At 39.1% G+C, this 18,657-nt stretch overlaps 1 protein-coding gene across 1 annotated transcript; it reads left to right on the top strand.

Moving 5' to 3' along the window:
• The first annotated feature begins 4,640 nt into the window (after positions 1–4,640).
• On the top strand, positions 4,641–15,585 carry LOC106537696 (olfactory receptor 5AR1-like). Its single transcript, XM_014051888.2, has 3 exons — positions 4,641–4,695; positions 11,338–11,503; positions 14,769–15,585. Exons 1-3 carry the CDS (start codon positions 4,641–4,643, stop codon positions 15,583–15,585), a joined length of 1,038 nt encoding a protein of 345 aa, XP_013907363.2.
• Positions 15,586–18,657: the final 3,072 nt, after the last annotated feature.

Here is an 18,657-nt window from a genome sequence, read left to right as displayed (position 1 = left end):
TTATGAAATGATACTCCAAAATCTTGATTTAATATCTCTACAACTTCAACAGTGAGAGAGAAAGAAAGTTAATAACATAGCAAGAATGAGTGTTGTTACTTACTCAAAATCCCTAATATTTTGGTTATTGTGTGATACCAGGATATGGATAGTTCTCATTGAGCCCTGCTGTAACAGTGTGGGAGAATTCAAGTGATGGAAAGTAAACTTGCTCTAATATTCACCGGAGTATTTTTTTTTTTTAAGAATCAGGGTGAAAGTATCCACTAATATGTATTTCTTAATTTGCTTCTTCTTACAGTATGTCCCCCCACTTGCTTTAACTTACCTTGAAGCATGTAACATAAACACATTTTCCCAAATAATATCCATTTTTAAGATATTTTATAAGAGCTACATAAGAACCGAGATGCAAGATTTTTTTAAAAAAGGATGCTATATATTCTTCCCCATGATATAATAAGCTCTTATTTGGGAAGCTGGGATTTATCACTTCATATCAGAATTTATGATACTACATTATGTTTAAAAAAACAATTTACACTTCCCTAACACCATTAGTAACAACAGTCTTAGCAACTGTAATGCATATGCAGTTATTTTTCACTTAACACTGTTTCATTCATATTATTGTCTTGATAGAGTTTATAATCAAAATCCATATATTTAATTCCCATGAATAGACTTCCAGATAGAAGGATTAACTAGTCATTTCTATGTGCATTGTGGGCAATTTTAAAGGTACTACAAATATTGTATAGTCATTATTATTTTATTCATAAAATAAAGAGTCACTGAACAACTTGCTGTGTTGTAATATTATAATAAATATTACCCTAAACGCTAACCTAAATGAATTTGCCTTGGTGGATGAATCCAGATGTACTATAGTTAAAAAAAAACTGTGGTCTAAATCAGTGGTTCCCAAAGTGGGCGGAACCGCACCCAGGTGGTGGTGGGATGACTTGGGGGGGGGGCGCTTAAAGACAAGGAGGACAGCAGGAGGGCGCTAAGAGGCAAGGGGGCAGCAGGGGGCAGAAAAGGAGCTGCGCTGAGCCTGCAGCTTCAGCTGGCCAGCCTGCCATAAATTCCCCTTCTTCGTTGATCTACTTGATACTATAACTGCTGCCTCTCACTGCTGCTGCTGTCCGCTGCAGCAACTTAAGCAACAGCAGAATCGATCCTAACTACCAGCGGCCTCAACCACCACCCAGCAAAAGAGAGAGAGAGAGGAAAAACATACAGAGAGTGCGCAATCGAGCAGAGAAGGGGAGGGAGTCAAAACAACTAAATCGGAAGACACCGAGCTGCTCCCACATGGCAGCTAGGCACACACCGCTCAGGCTTTTTTCCTCCCCCCTCTCCAGACCGAGTGCCATGACTCGGAACATGCATGCTCCCTGAGTCCACCGCAGATATGGGCCACTCCTGTACTCCCCCCTCCTTGTCCCGTCAAATGGTTACTTCTGGCATCTTGCATACTGCACATTCCTTGGGGTAGCCAGTTAGTCAATGCATGCTCCACCGATCCGTGCACTGTGCACCAAGGATGGCAGTATTGCGTTCCACAGGCAGGGAGCCCTCTTTTCTGTGGGCGCACGAAGGGTGATTCCAGGACCGGGGATCCCCATGTGTGCATGTGGCAACTAAAATCCTCCGGTAACAGAAAAAAGGGGTGGTGGTTAGTGTTTCTTGGGTGGGAAGGGGGAAGCGGGGCAATGGCCAAAGGGAATTTCGACGTGGGCGACGACGAAGCAAGTTTTGCATGAACTCCAGGGGCAAACTGGTAGGAAACAGGCTGCTCTTTTTAAGTGTCTTTTAAGACAAACCATCACTCAAAGCTACTGGAAACTAGAGCCAGGAGTTAATGCCACTGAAAAGGCTCCTCTGATACCATAAAAGGAGAGGAGGAGAAAACAGTTCAGATGCTTTTAGAGCAGTGTCTCTCAACCTTGGCAACTTGAAGATGTCTGGACTTCAACTCCCAGAATTCCCCAGCCAGTATTCCCTGGCTGGGGAATTCTGGGAGTTGAAGTCCAGACATTTTCAAGTTGCCAAGGTTGGGAAACATTGCACTCTGCTAAGTGACTTTAAACCAGACATTGGGAAACTGGTATCACTTCATCAAACCCATCCATCACATTAAGAATTTACTGAACAGTGAAGTAGTTACTAAATTTTACTGAGTTTACTAAGTTACTAGTTACTAACATTCTTGATAAATGACTATCAGACTTTGAAAACCTGGTATCACTTCAACAATTTTGTTGAATTAACATTAACTAAAAAGGTTTTTAAATTGGATTTTGAATAAATGTGCAATTAATTGTTATAGTTTTGAATTTTCCTGTTACAAACCACCCAGTCACATGACACTCCCAGCCACACCCACCAAGCCATGCCCACGGAATCAGTAGTAAAAAAAATGAATTCCACCACTGGGTGGGGGGCACTGAGGATCAGTTTGTAGCACCAAGGGGACAGTGGACTGAAAAGTTTGGGAACCAATGGTCTAAATAATGTTTATGATGTAATAACTTAAATGAAAGCAGCATGTAAGACCTCTGCTATGCATGCTTCTTCATCTGGAGATTAACATCTGGTATCAGCATACAAGCCCTAGGGTAAGATGTTATAGATGTACAAAAAGTTTAAACCTGCATGCTGATGTCTTGCTAAGTTCATTGACTGTTAAAGTGTGGGAGCTTCTTCGTTGGCTTAGCTCAATTCAGGGGACAAAATTTAGAGTTTTTGAAGTTTTTGTTCTGTTAGTTTTATTAGTTTTTTAAAAGAATTAGAACTTTACAGTGAAATTGGAGGGGATGATGTCTGCATCTGTAATGAATAAATCAATGCTTATCTTTAAACAATTGAAGGAAATGGATCCATAACTTACACCATCATCCTTTCCATAATATTTATAAAAAAAGTATTCATCCGACATATCTCTTGGAGATAACTCAGCCAAATCTCGCATTAATAACTTTCAATTCTTAATAGTGCTTAAGTAAAGATAAAAAAGACTGGTTTCTTTTAGTTTCCAGTATAGCCTGTCAGCAATAACACCTGTTTTCTCTATTCTCAAAATTAAAGAAGGGATTTCATGTAGATTGCTTTTCAGGAGAAAAGAAATAAACAATCAAGTACTTTGGCAAACCCCTCTTCTACTAAAATTCAATTCAAGGAATTGATTAAAGTCCTACATGACATTGGATCATTTTCAGGACATTGGATCATTTTCAGGACCACCTCTTCCAAAGAATATATATTTCCCCCTGAAATGGACAGGGTACACTTCAGATGTAGCAGGACCTTTGAAGTGTGTGATTTCCATGGCTGTCCCTACTGTATTGAACACCCTCCCCGTGGCAATACAGTAGACGTTCCATCTCTTTTAGCATTTGGAAAGTCATTAAAACCTGGATTTTTAAAGAGATGCTAGGATAGTTTAGAACTGAATTGAAAGAATGGAACAATGGTGATTGATATTTGCTGTGGATCTTTTTAGAAGGATGGCTCATATGCAGGTATTTTGTTTTGTTGATTTGTTTGGTTAAAAAAAAACCACACACAAGGATGCACACCTTCATAGAGAGATATACACCAAGGCTTCAAACAGTTCTTCGGAGTTTTAATATGCTCAGCCCTTAGAATAAGCAGAAGAAAACATTTTTGACTTACCATACAAGCTAATAAAGTATACCATCTTTTTCTTAACAATAATCCTACTAAAAGTGAAGTTGTCTTGCAGCCTGTCTTCTATCACCACATGAAAAGCAAAACACAGGTACTTAGATTTTATTATACTTTTGATTAATAAGGATGGGGAAGCAAAATGATTCTTTGGCTCATTTAAACACTACATATTTTTGTTTGGGGAATATTTATTCTAAAATAGAATTAATTTCATGAATTCAACAAGAAATGAAGAATTAGTTTACTTCTCTTTTTATTATCTTGCTCCAGATTGGACTCACAGTCTTAGCAGGAAGGTTGCATAGGTTGACATAAGATGCAAAACATTTCTAAGATTCAAGGTAATTGCTCATTTAAAATATCACACTGTTTGCAATTTTGTATGTCTTTTTTTAACTTTTCACACTATAAACTTTGTACAGAATTAATGACAAAATGATTGAAAAACTGAATTAATGGCTTTCTTAAAATAAGCTTTCAACCAACTCTAAGCAAACTAACAGTATTATTGTGGCTGTTAAAAACTGATTGTTATTGGAAAAGTCATAAAAGTTCCGCTATATTTATTATGTTCATCATTAGTAATCATAATATTCTTATTGTTTTCCTTTTCTTTCTTCTTCAGTTCTATATCAGGTATATATTAAATTAATTCCAAGAATGGACACTTTTGGTGTGTGATGATTTTTTAAAAATCCTATCATAATTGTCATTGTAAAATATGTTCTTTCAGATATTTCACAAAAAAAAAAAAATCTTCTACAACATCCAAAAAAATATTTTTCTCTAATTTGCAACACCAGATGTCTATATTTAGCCTTACTTGGCTACTTTTAAAAGCTTTGGAAATTGGCCAAAGCAAAAATATAAACCAAATATTTTGAAATTCAAAAGCATATACAGTAGGACCAAAAAGAGAGATCTTTGGGAGTTGGAAAGGAACAATGAAGATGGAGAAAATGCCTATGGAATACAGTGAAAGCAAATCAGTGAACACCTGTAAAGGAAAAGACAAATACAGCCAAAATAAATACTGTGGGTTGTCCTGTATAATTCCTTGCACTTCAACTTCCTGAAATCTCTCCATTTTGAATTTATGAAGAAACCAAAGTCTCAGATAATATCTATTAACATGATTTTTTGTAAACACACACACACACACACACAGAGACATATATATATATATATATATATAGACAGATATATATATATATATATATATATATATATATATATATATATATATATATATATATATATATATATATATATATATATATATATATATATATATATATATATATATATATATATATATATATATATATATATAATTTAAATGTAATGGTTGTTCAAAATCACTAATCTCCGAAAGTTCTTCACTGATTGCTTTGAAATTTTGACACAATGTTGCATTTGAATATGCAAATGTTTTATATACGTATATTATATAGATGTCATGTCATATCTGTGATAGGTAAAACATGATTTTTTGTAAAAACATGCTTTTTTGAAAACCAGCGCAATCTGGTGGACGTAAGAGTAACACACGCTATACCAAATATTTCATGATTCCATTTCAATGTTTCCGATTGCATTGTTATATTGAATTTTCATAGATTTTGATTTATTTTCATTAACTATTACGTGGGGATTGTATGAGTGAACAAATGAGTGTGTTTGATTCGGAGGGCCTGCCGGGGAACCCGGGAGCCATAGGGGTGGTTGAGGGAACCACGGACATGGGAGTGGGCCGGAGCATCACGGTCGTAACAGGGAGGGGCAGATATGGCGGGGACTTAAGAGCCAAGGTGGTGCAGTGGTTAAATGCAGCACTGCAGGCTACTGCTAGATCAGCAGGTCAGCGGTTCAAATCTCACTGGCTCAGGGTTGACTCAGCCTTCCATCCTTCCGAGGTGGGTAAAATGAGGACCCAGATTGTTGGGGGCAATATGCTGACTCTCTGTAAACCGCTTAGAGAGGCCTGAAAGTCTACTGCTATTGCTATTGCTATTGCTGCTATTACTTTAGGGCTGGCCATTACCGGGGAAGGAGGGCTCGCTACGTCACAGAGATCCCTCCTTCCGGCCCTATGAGTCCCACTCCAAGGCCAGATGGCGCGAGTAATCAGGACCCTGGTCTCAGGCTGTTGTCGCTAAATGCCAGGTCTGTAGTTCACAAGGCTCCCCTCGTTCGGGACTTAATTTTAGGCGAGAGGGCAGACCTGGCATGTATTACTGAAACCTTGCTGGGCCCGGAGGGAGGAGTCCCCCCTCGTAGAGATGTGCCCAGAAGGTTTTCAGGTGCTCCATCAGCCGAGAGCCCAGGGAAGGGGTGAAGGTGTGGCTATTGTTATCCGAGAGTCTCTAGTACCTCGTAGGATCCCTGCTCCGGAGCTTGTTGGGTGTGAGTCCCTGCTGGTGAAGTTGGACCTCAAGGGTCAAGTGGGTTTGCTGTTAACGTACCTGCCTCCCAACAGCGTTGCAGCAGCCCTCCCCTCACTCCTCGAGTCGGTAGCCAAGCTGGCAATTGAGTTCCCCAGGCTTATGGTTCTGGGGGATTTCAATTTGCCTTCGCTCGGTGAACACTCTGATGGAGCGCAGGAGTTCATGGCTTCCATGACAGCCATGGGCTTGACCCAGGTAATTCGGGGCCCAACCCATTCAGCGGGTCACACGCTCGACCTCGTATTCCTCTCGGAGCAGTGGACTTGTGATCTTGGTCTGAGGGGTAATGAGATCATACCCCTGTCGTGGTCAGACCATTGCCTACTGAGGCTTGACTTTCGGAGGCCAAACCTCCGCTGTAGGGAGGAGGAACCGACCAGATGGTTCCGCCCCAGGCGACTTATGGACCCCTTGAGGTTCCAGACGGAGCTTGGGGTTATTCATGATACTCTCGCCCACAGTCCGGTGGAGACCCTGGTTGCTGCCTGGAACTCAGCAGCGACGGGGTCTCTTCACCGGATTGCGCCACTACGGCCGCTCCGAGGCTGTGGATCCAGGAGGCCCCCTTGGTTCACTGAGGAACACCGGGAGAGGAAGCGCCGGAAGAGACGCCTAGAGCACTTGTGGAGATCCAACAAATCCGAATCGAGCCAAGCACTTCTAACATCGTGCATCAAGGATTACATCAGGGCAATTAGGATGGCAAAAAGATCTTATATTGCCACCTTGATTGCCTCTGCCGAGTCGCGCCCAGCCGCCCTGTTTAGGATAACCCATTCCCTCCTAAATAGGAGGGATACGGGGGACCCCCTGCAGGGTAGGGATGAAGAGTACGTCCAGTTCTTGGTGGACAAAGTTGCTCGGTTTCGGTCGGAGTTGGACTCCGATTCTGCAGATCCAGCCGAGGCACAAGGGGATAATCTGGCAGACCATCGCTGGGTTGAGTTTCAGGATGTTGCCCCTGGGGACATGGACAAGGCCATGAGAGCTGTGAGTGCCTCCACATGTGTACTGGACCCATGCCCCTCCTGGCTGGTTGTCAACAGCAGGGAGGTGACACGGGGCTGGATCCAGGCGGTTGTTACCGCCTCCCTTCGGGAGGGGGTCTTTTCCCCCGCACTTAAAGCGGAGGTGGTGAGACCCCTCCTGAAGAAACCATCTTTGGATCCAGCCGTTCTTAACAATTACCATCCAGTCTCCAACCTCCCCTTTGTGGGGAAGGTTGTTGAGAAGGTGGTGGCCTTTCAGCTCCAGCGGGCCTTGGAGGAAGCTAGCTATCTCGACCCATTCCAGTCCAGCTTCAGGCCTGGCTAGAGCACAGAAACCGCTTTGGTCGCATTGACCGATGACCTCTGGAGAGCCAGGGATGGAGGCTATGCCTCCATCCTGGTTCTCCTTGACCTCTCAGCGGCTTTCGATACCATCGACCATGGTATCCTTCTGCGACGACTGCGAGAGGTGGGGGTGGGAGGCACTGTTTTGCAGTGGTTCTCCTCTTACCTCTCGGACAGGTTGCAGTCGGTGTTAGTTGGGGGGCAGAGATCGAACCCTAGGCCCCTAACATATGGGGTGCCGCAGGGTTCGGTCTTGTCTCCCCTACTTTTCAACATCTACATGAAACCACTGGGCGAGATCATTCGCGGCACGGGATAAAATACCACCAGTATGCGGATGATACCCAGCTGTATCTGTCCGCCCCATGCCAACTCAATGAAACGGTGGACGTGATGAACCAGGGACTTGAAGCTGTTAGGGACTGGATGAGGGCTAACAAACTCGTACTCAACCTGGATAAGACCGAGTGGCTGTTGTGTTTCCCTCCCGCCAATTTGGCAAGTATTCCATCACTCAGGCTGGGGGGTCAAACATTACACCCCTCAGACAGGGTCCGCAACTTGGGAGTCCTCCTGGACCCACAGCTGACTTTCGAACACCATTTGTTAGCTGTGACCAGGGGGGCATTTGCCCAGGTTCGCCTGGTGCACCAGTTGCGCCCCTACCTGAACCGGGAGGCTCTCACAACAGTCACTCGTGCCCTTGTGACCTCTAGGCTGGAGTACTGCAATGTGCTCTACATGGGGCTGCCCTTGAGGAGTATTCGGCGACTTCAGCTAGTCCAGAATGCAGCCGCGCGAGCGATTGTGGGTGCACCTCGCTTCACCCACGTAACACCTATCCTCCGCGAGCTGCACTGGCTACCTGTCAATCTCCGGATACGCTTCAAGGTGCTACTTGCCACCCATAAAGCCCTCCATGGTAGTGGATCTGGGTACTTGAGAGACCGCCTACTGCCGATCACATCCACACGACCTATTAGATCTCATCGATTAGGCCTCCTCCGAGTTCCATCCGCTGGCCAATGCCAACTGGCAACCACGCGGAGGAGAGCCTTCTCGGTGGTAGCTCCGACCCAATGGAAAGATCTCCCTGTGGGGATTCGTACCCTCACCACCCTCCAGACCTTCCGCACAGCCCTTAGAATCTGGCTATCCCGTCAGGCCTGGGGCTAAAGATTGTAACCCGCCCGAATGGTATGAATGTTGTGTTTTAATCATGTATTGTCTTATATGTAAAAGTCTGTTTCCCCCCCTTCCTTTGGATTGTGAGCCGCCCTGAGTCCCCCCAGGGAAAAGGGCGGCATATAAATAAACCTTCTAATCTAATCTAATCTAATTTTGATTTAATTATTTCATGTAATATTGCATTGGAATTGAGCTGTGTCATTTATCATAGTGTTCATTTAGTGAGTATAGTATATTCTGAACAGTTTGGCCTCTCTCCAGCTTCATCCTGATGGTCTCTTTATATGTGTGTCTGGGCTGTGGCCACACCCTTTCCCCTTTCTGCCCCACCTCTGATGAGCTTTGGCCATTTCCGCCAAGGGGAGCCAAAGCCCCTCCCCTCTCTCCCCTCCCCTCCCACCGGACCTTTGCTATCTGTGGCAGGGTGCAACCTGCACCATCCTTCAGCCATTTCCCCCAGCCCAGGGGAGCTCCAGAGGAGGAGGAGGTGGAACATCTCCTCCACCCCCTCACAGTGAGCCAGCTACGGGCTCTCCAAGGCAGCTCTGATGGGGCAGCAGCGGCAGTGTCAGCCTGAGGTGGAGCGGGGCTGGGGCAGCCCCATGAGGCTGCACACCGAGGACTTCTCCTCCTCTGAGATCCTGGATGTCTGATTCTCCCGGGGCACCAACTTGGGGGAGCCCGAGTGCAGCTCCTCCAAGGAGATCCTCAACAACTTCCATGAGGCTGACAGCCCATGCACCATCTCTCCCACCAGCCTCGCCCGGCCCAGCATCCCTGAGTCCTGATCAACTGTACCCGGCCACAGTAAATTATATATATAATTTTTATTTTTCAAAACAAACACAACACAAAGAATCCTCTTTCTTTACATAGTTTAGAAAGTGTATCAGTTGGTTACAAAGGACTTTTGTGCATCTCTTCCACAGTCATCAACTATAACTCATATTAACTTAAGTATTTTAACTCAGATATATTTATACATATTATGTCTTCTGCCATTTGTGGTATCAGTCCTTTAATTATCTCCTTAATCAAATTTGTATGGACTCCTCTTTGCAACTCATTGCTTATTAAGTCTCTCATGTAATTTCGATGCCCTTCTTCTGTTTCCTTGATCAGCTTATATTTAACTGTCAGTAGTGTTATCAATGATATTGCTAATAGAATTTCTCTCTTTAAATCCATAAATTCTTTTGTTTTTTCTTCTTCTGTATCTTGCCATCTGGGGTAGAGTTCCCCTCCATTTAATTCCTCTTTTCGTATTCCACTCTTTCATTTCCAGACACAAACCAATCACAATAGATATCAGCGGATTTGATTTCTTTATGGTCATTTTTCTCTTCGGTTCTTAGGACTCTAACCTCCAGTTTTTCCACTTGATAAACATTTCCATATTCTTCATCATATTTTACTGTTAGATGCTCTAGATTTTCTAACTTCTTCTCTGTCCTCTCAAATGTGTTTGATAATTTCTGAATTTCTAACAATATATTTTGCAAACTTAAAGTTTCTTTCTGCTGTTGAAATTGTGCCATTATCTCCAGCTGACAAACTGCTGCTCTGGCTTGGAAGGTTTTTACAAGATTAAGCATAAATTCACAATAAGGTCTTATTTTCACTTTTATCTGGTTAGAGATATACTTCAAAGGAACATCTGTATGCTTTTCTTCTTTTCACTCTCTATAAACAAACAGTGGGATCTTGAAATGCCAAGCCAGAATAATCAGTGAGGAAAGTAAAAGTGTTTTGTTTCCAATACACAAACCTCCAGTCTCCGAGTAGCAGTGTTATATTTCCCTCTGTTGTTACAATTTTCTTTGTTTCCTTTTGTATCTTTTTTATATTCCAAGTTTTAAAAAGTCAAATTCTTGAATGAAATAGAGAAGAAAAAGGGAAAAACACATGCAGTAATGAAGGAGAATTTTAGTCCATAGGTAGCAAAAAATAATTTTAAAAAAGATAGAAGAAAACTTAATTCATTCATTTTAAAAGGCTTGCATAAATACACTGTCCAAAGCCATTCAAAGCTTAATTCTGCTGCTTATTTCTTCTGTTCTCAAATTTAAATTAACTTTAAGTTTTTTGTAGGCAGTCTCTTTTTAAAACAGTAAAAATTCCTCACCAGCTGAAAACACTTTCTCTTTCTGTATCCTTCAATTTCGGAGCCACCCCAACTTTATCAGCCTAGGGGCTGTGCTTTTGTTGCCAGCTAGAAGAACTTCTCCTGGATCGATCAGGGACTTTGCCATGTCCCTGAGATCAACAGAATGTATTCTTCCCGTTCACCATCTCTGTGGGATGGTTTAGGTCCGTTTGGACCACCCAGGAGCAAAAGTGTTGGTGGTAATATCATGTCGTCTCGGGGTGGTGTTGGCTCCTCCTTCATTTTCTTTAGAATTCTTGTGACATGGTATTCACAGTAAAGACTGGTAACCAATGAATTAATGAATCAAAACATCATAACAATCAACAAAGTACAATGTTAAAGTGAGAAAGGCAACACTTAATTTTCAATTTGGTGATAGATATAAAAAAAATTCAGTAAGATATATTATAATTCTCAATATGGATCTTAAGCAAAATGTGATGCTTAAAGTAATATGTATGTTTAATTTAAATATGCATGCATTATTACTTATTGCATAATTAACTGTTTTACTTTTTGATAGATCCTTTGTTTTCTGAATACTTTGGGCTGGAAAACCAAACTGGAATAACAGAGTTTATCCTGTTAGGACTCTCCAATGATCAACAGATAGAGATTTTTTTCCTCTTTTTTATGCTATGTTTTATAGTCACTATCCTGGGAAATACAACTGTTATATTAGTGGTCAGGTCTGAGCTTCACCTTCAAACACCCACATTCTTCTTTCTCAGCCATTTAGCTTTTGTTGACATCTGCTATTCTTCTGTCACTGTTCCCAAAATGCTGGCAAACCTCATAAAAAAGCAAAGAACCATTTTGCATTACAGCTTTAATTCGCTATATGAAGTCAAGTTTGGAATCATTCATGGATCTAGCAAAGTGATCTTTATTCAATATAGCATTTTAACACCGATGTTAAATCCAATCATATACAGCCTGAAAAACAAAGATATCGTTCTGGTGTAAAACAACTATTTATAAACTACAGGCCCATTTTAGTCATTAAAAAGTATTGGCTGCTCTTGACATAAAAGCCCAACAGCTCCGATAATGAAAAGAAATAATGAGATAGCAGGAATGACTGTTGCTACTTTCCCAAGGCCTCAACATTAGAGTTATGCTCTTATATGAGGGTGTGAGGATTTCTTGTTGCACCCTGCTGTAATAGAAAGGCATAATGCGAAGGAAACAAAATAGTGTCACACAGAAGAATGTTATGCTGGATTGGGTTACCCAATTTATTCCTCTAATGTACCTTTAACTGGAATAATCCCATTTGTACAAATCTTGACAAATCATGAATCTCCATAACAATATGGAGAAGCAGACCTCATATATGAAAATGATGTTAAAGAAATTCAAGAGTAAATTTCTCAAATAGTTTGGACTTTGCATCTCTGTGTGTCTTCAAGTCAGTGTTGATATTTGGTGACTGCCCAGACTGATCCTTGCAGTTTTCTTGGTATTATTTCAAAAGTTATTTGAAATTTTCTTCTTCCTACTGCTGAGAATGATTGACTGTCCCTAAGCCTCTGCATGTAATGAAATTGAGAAAGATAAGAAATGATGCTGCCTAAAAAATAATCAGGCAAAATGGGTAGGACCCCACAGTCATGTAATGGTTACAAAAAGACATTAAGAACCAACCCATCTCAATGGATCAAGCAATTAAAAGTGGCAGATAGGACTTTCAGACTTTCAGCCACAAAAAAAGTCAACCTATTCTCGAAAGCACCTAAAAGCAAAACACAAAGCAATGGTACAAACTAATCAAGGAAAGAAACAACCTAGAATTAAGGAGACAATACCTAACAGTACAATTTATCAGTGGAGTGACTTGCCTCCAAAAGTTGTGCATACTCCAACACAAGAATTTTTTCTTTTTACAAATTTTATTTTAAACACATATACACATAAACAAAACAAAAACTTAGATTAGCACCAGAAGTTTTTAAGAAGACATTGGACAGCCATTTGTCTGAAATGGTATAAGGTTTCCTACCTAAGTTGCTTGGGCAAGAAGACCTCTAATGTCCCTTACAAATGTTATAAAATAACAGAGTTGGAAGGGACCTTGGAGGTCTTCTAGTCCAACCCCCTGATTAGGCAGGAAATCCTACATCACTTGCAAGAGACTATTAATGTAGTCTTACAATAAAGTAAAATTTATTAATAAAACTTATCCAATCATGTTTCTTATCTGGTTTACCTGGTAGTACTGAAGTTAGACTGTTTTGCTGCGGAAGGTAGAACTAGAACTCATGGTTTCCCAGATTCTAATTGGGTGCCTTAATTGAGTGCCGGTGGTAGTATGAGGGTTGAGTAATATGAACCCATTCCTGACTCATGCTGGACTTACTCAAAAGTATTATCAATTTTGGTATGACTAAATTATGATTATCCTTCAATATTTTTTGTGCCTTTGCTTTTGGGGAGATTGAAAGTAATTTGGTTTAATTCAGAAATATGCTTTACTTTCATTTACTATTCTTTTTAATGTGTAGATTTGAAAACCATAACAATAACAAATCAAATATATTTTGAATGACTTTAAATTAAAAAAGAAAAAATAGCAAAGCAAAATATCTTTGATATATCTATCCTTCGGGCATTTTACCTGGGGATGATCAATCCCCAACTGGTTTCCTCTGCCCTGAATTCTAGAACAAATAATAGTACAAACAAATCCATTTTTGCTCAAAGAAAGCCTTTTGTACTTTTAGATGAGGCTGTAAAAGAGAGTATTTCTCCACTGCATCAGAACTACTTCTTACAAGGTAAATGCATATCTAATATGGAATGTGAATTAAGAGAAAAAGAAACTAGTTTTATGAAGAAGTCAGTTCTCTAATATAAGTTGGGTCTTCTCTTACCACTTAGAATTAAGGACAGATGACTCAGGGAAATATGGAAAATCTTTCTCAAAATATTCTTTCAATCAAACCTAATTTGAATTGCAATATTACATTTGAGTATTTGGCTGTTGTATATAGGTCATGACTGAACACAGATTTCTTTTAGAGGATTATTAAGATTAATTCTGTTCAATTTTAATATTCAGTGTTTTTTAAACTTTGAGTTACATGTAAATTTATTCTGATTAAAAAGGGTTAATCTTAATTGTCACACAATCTCCCCTTTTACAAAAATCAAAGATAATGTAGATAGCATATAAATGTATGTATATATATATAATCTCCAAATATTAATGTTTTCTTTTTCAATTTTTCACAGCAGATAACTTCTTTATATATACAGATTCAATAGTCCAAATTCTTACTGGTGTGGGAAGTCATAAAAACAAAAAGCCAAAATATGCAGGGCAGGGAGCCAAGTCTATCAAAATGAAAACTTTAACATTTCATGTTTCAATATCTTGAAATCTCTGCAATCTGTACAGATATTTGTAGTAATATGTATCAATCTTTTCCTTAAAACCAAGTTTTTGTTGATATAATATATTTTATCTAATAAAAAATAATTCAAACAAAACATTTATCATGCAAAGAACTTAACTTTCAACGCAGTAATCAAGAAGAATGCCTTACATTATAAAAGCACATCTGGATATGCAAATGATACTAAGAACAAGTACATATTTTAAAATAATTAATGAATTAAAATTGCAGGAAAATAGCCAAAGATGCTAGGAAAATGAAAAAACAACAACACTTAAGTTGGCCTGCTTATGAAAGAAAGAAAAATAGGAAACCCAGTATAATGAATTCCCATATAGCGTTCAATGTTCAGTAAACATTTTAATTTTTTGTTTCCTTTTCTAACAGATCACATGGTTTTCAATTCAACTCAACTAGAAAATCAAACTGCAATAATAGAGTTTATTTTGATGGGACTCTCAGATGACCCACACATAGAGCATGTTCTTCTTTTTTTGATCATGATCATATTTGTAATCACTATCCTAGGAAATATAAGTGTTATATTAGTGATCAGGTCTGAGCTTCACCTTCAGACCCCCATGTTCTTCTTTCTCAGCCACTTAGCTTTTGTTGACATCTGCTATTCCTCAGTCACTGTCCCTAAGATGCTGGTAAATTTTATTACAAACCAGAAAACCATTTCTTGGGAAGGATGCATTGCACAGATTGCCTTCTTTTTCCAAATTGTTTGCACTGAAATATTCATCCTCTCAGCAATGGGTTATGACCGATATGTTGCTATATGTGACCCCCTGAATTACAGCAGATTCTTGACAAAAGATATATGCATTAAAATTGTGGGTGGAGTTTGGCTTCTTGGATTATTTTGTGCTATACTGAATATACTACCCTTGCTAAATCTTCATTTTTGTGGCAACAATATAATCAGACATTATACTTGTGAGCTTCCTTCTGTCTTGGCATTGTCTTGTGGAAATACCTTCACAAATTATATTATTCTACTAGCATCTGTGATGGTATTTACTTTTGGCTCATTTCTCATCACACTTGTTTCTTATATTTACATCATTTTAACTATTCTGAAAATTAAATCAGCAGAAGGCAGGCAGAAAGCTTTTTCCACATGCAGTTCCCATCTTATTGTTCTGGGCTTATTTTACATTTCAGGTTTGATTCGCTATGTGAAGCCAAGTACAGAATCATTTATGGATCTGGACAAAATAATCTCTATTCAATATAGCATTTTAACTCCTATGTTAAACCCCATCATCTACAGCCTGAAAAACAAAGAGATCAGATCTGGTCTAGAGAAACTATTTGGAAAGATTAGGCCCATTCTTTACCGAAAAAACAATATTCATAATTTTTGATTTAAAATCATCACAATATCACCAATGAGATAAAAATAATTAATGATACAGTAAGGATGTGAGATGCTATTTCTACCAAATCTTCAACTGTAACAGTGAAATTATGCTCTGATATGAGGGGATAACAACATCATCGAGTCTTCTATAATTGTGGGAAAGAATTCAAAGTAAGCGAGGTATTCTTACTCTAGTATCCTTCTGAACTGTGTTGGGATGGAAGTATTCCTTGATATTTGTTTCTACTTACAGTATGCCTCTTTGTCTCTTATTATCTGTAACTTTGAAGCATGTAATGTAAATGTATTTTCCAAAATAATATGCATTTCTAAAGTCATCTTATGTAATTGTATAAGAATTAAGCTACAAGGTTAAAAGTTCCAATACATTCTACACCATGGTATGATTAGTACATTTATCTGGAAAATTGGGATCTATTACTTCATATTAGAATTTAGGATAAGTAAAAGATGCCTTCCAGGTCTGACAACATGCTGTTTAGAAAACCCATCCATTTTGTATATCCCCATGGTTGTCACTGAAAACATTCTTAGCAATTATATTGTGTATATTCATCATGCAGCTGTTTTTCAGCAGTTTTAATTGAATTCCATATAATCTGATTCACATGGATAGCAGTCATGTTAGTAGTTTTATGTGCTTTGAAGGTTACTTTAATTTTATTAAATAAATTTTAAAGGTATATTCTTTGTCATTTTTTTATAAATACAAGACTACTACACAATTTTCCAATTCTAAAAATGTAATAAAATTGTTTTTTATTGTATCCTAAAACATTAAACTGCACACATTTTTGGTGGATGAATCATGGTTAGAAATGAGGCATTATATCCAGACCAATAATCATTAAGAAATAATAGATGTACATTGTGTACATCTCTAATGAATAAATAAATTAATGATTACTTTTAAGCAATTAAATGAAATTGATCCATAACATGTACAATCACACTTTCTATATAATACTTGTGTAACAAAAAGTATGTGTCCTTGTATGTATCTTTTGGCGATAATCAGATATTAAGTGAATTCCACTGAATATTTAACGGTGCTTGCATAAATGCAAAACACAGTAATTTTTTTTAGTAAATATCCTATCGGCAATTACATCAGTTTTCTATACCCTGAACATTAGAGAAGGGACTGTCAATAATCAATAATTAGAGAACAATGGTTGTCAAAATGATATCACCAGTTGTCTTGCCAAACGTAAGCCTTCTATTGCAGGGCATCTATGCAATCTAAACCGAAATTAATATAAATGGTTCATTGTCAGAGCCTGCTTTGTTCCCCGCCCATCTGTTCTACTGGTAAGAAGCAGAGGTGGGTTGCCAATTTCTTTACTACTGTTTCGGGCATGCTTGCACACATTCAGAACCCCTCCATGCATGGGCAGAAGTGGGTGGAGCCTCCTGCTGCTGCTACAATTAGTTCAACCTATCCATCCTGAACTATCAGCAATCCACCTCTAGTGAGAAAATTTCATGGGACTTTTATTTGCGAAGGTTTTGTACTTTTGGATTCAAAAAGTTAGATCTTTATAAGGTATCCTTTTTATAATATCCCAAGACATGATGCGATCTTTCCAATCATCTCTAAACTTGAGGTTCACATTGATAAATTTTATTCTTATTATTTTTAAGGGATACTAACATTACACTCATATATCAGATTGCTAAACATGTTATATGCAATAATATTTTGGAGTTTGTGGTCTTTGACTCTGGATGGGGTGGCATTCTGATGGCATTGCCCCAGACAGAGCCAATCCACAACTTGGAGGGCTTCCTAAACTTGTGACTCCTGCTCAAGGAACAGGTGACAGCATGACTAGGAAACCCTTTACATAACTTTGTGTTGTGCACCAGTTGTCCTGGATTACGATTCCCTGCACTCATCATTCAGTGCCTAGTCATCTCACAGATGGACTATTTCTATGCTCTCTACATGGGTCTACCATTGAAAATCATTTGGAGGCTATAGCTAGTGCACAGACCGTTTTGTGGTCCCAAAAAAATGTCCCCATAACACCATTGCTCTATGGGCGGCATTGGTTGCCAGATTGCTTCTGGGTGCAATGCAAGGTGTTGGAGATCACCTTTAAAGTTCTTCACAGCATGGATCCAGGTTGTTTGAGGGACAGTCTCAGCTGGCTGGAATTTACATGTCTCACCCATGATAGCCAAGAAGAGCCTGTTATTCTGATTATTTCAGCTAACGAGGTCCAGGAGGAACATTGTTGTTCCTGTCCTCTGAAACATCTTTCCCCTAGATGTGAGGTTGGCCCCAATCCTCTTCCCATTTTGTAGGTGCCTAAAGTCCTTGACTCTGCAAGTTGGCTTGGGGGAACAATACAGTGGAAGTAGTTGATCAGGTAACAACAGGTCCCACCTCACCCTATTCCACCCCATCTTCCACACATGTCCTTGATTTTAATCTTGATTCTAATTTATTCTTGTTTTAATGCTCAGGATTACCTTATAAGGAGGACAGTCAATAAATATCAAAAATAAATTTATATAACTTTGCAAAAACTAAATTGTTGTATCAAACTATTTCTTTTATTTTTTTTACTGTAAAAGTTGGTCAAAAACCATAACACGAGCATTTGATTTGAAAATTGTAAAAAAATTATTTCCAGGATTGAACTAATTCAAATGACCAAGCTTTCAATAGTTTAAATATCAAACAATAAAATAAATAACCATCACCCAATCTAAAGTTTCAATGGTGCAAGGTTTAAACATTTCATATATTTACACCTCTCCATTTTTCAAATTGCATCCTAAGATCAGATCTCTGATTGAATAGGAGAGGTCTTACATGCTGCATTCATACAAAAAAAATAAAGGTTATTTATCAACATGTCTGATTCTTAGGGGCAGTGCTCATGTATGTTTCTTAGTTGAAGGAGCCAATGTTGCATTCAAGTAGGGTTTTTTGTGTGTTAATAATTATTGCCTTTACAATGAGCAGAAGAAAAGCCCTTTTGATTTGCCATATTTGCCAATACATTATGTTATTTTTGCCCATGTAGATCTTATTAAAGTTCAT

Source organism: Thamnophis sirtalis, unplaced genomic scaffold (assembly GCF_051295495.1).
Source record: "Thamnophis sirtalis isolate CommonGarterSnake01/CBP01778 unplaced genomic scaffold, rThaSir2_p1.2 scaffold_4, whole genome shotgun sequence".
NCBI classification, from domain to species: Eukaryota; Metazoa; Chordata; class Lepidosauria; order Squamata; family Natricidae; genus Thamnophis; species Thamnophis sirtalis.
This window is presented reverse-complemented; position numbering and strand designations above follow the sequence as displayed.

Bases quoted from the DNA above. Each gene is read 5' to 3' on its own strand.
- LOC106537696 (XM_014051888.2), top strand. From the start codon at position 4,641: ATGAAGATGGAGAAAATGCCTATGGAATACAGTGAAAGCAAATCAGTG. The intron at 4,696-11,337 runs GTAAAGGAAAAG...ACTTTTTGATAG, and splicing joins AAGCAAATCAGTGAACACCT to ATCCTTTGTTTTCTGAATAC. The intron at 11,504-14,768 runs GTCTGAGCTTCA...ATTAGTGATCAG, and splicing joins ACTGTTATATTAGTGGTCAG to GTCTGAGCTTCACCTTCAGA.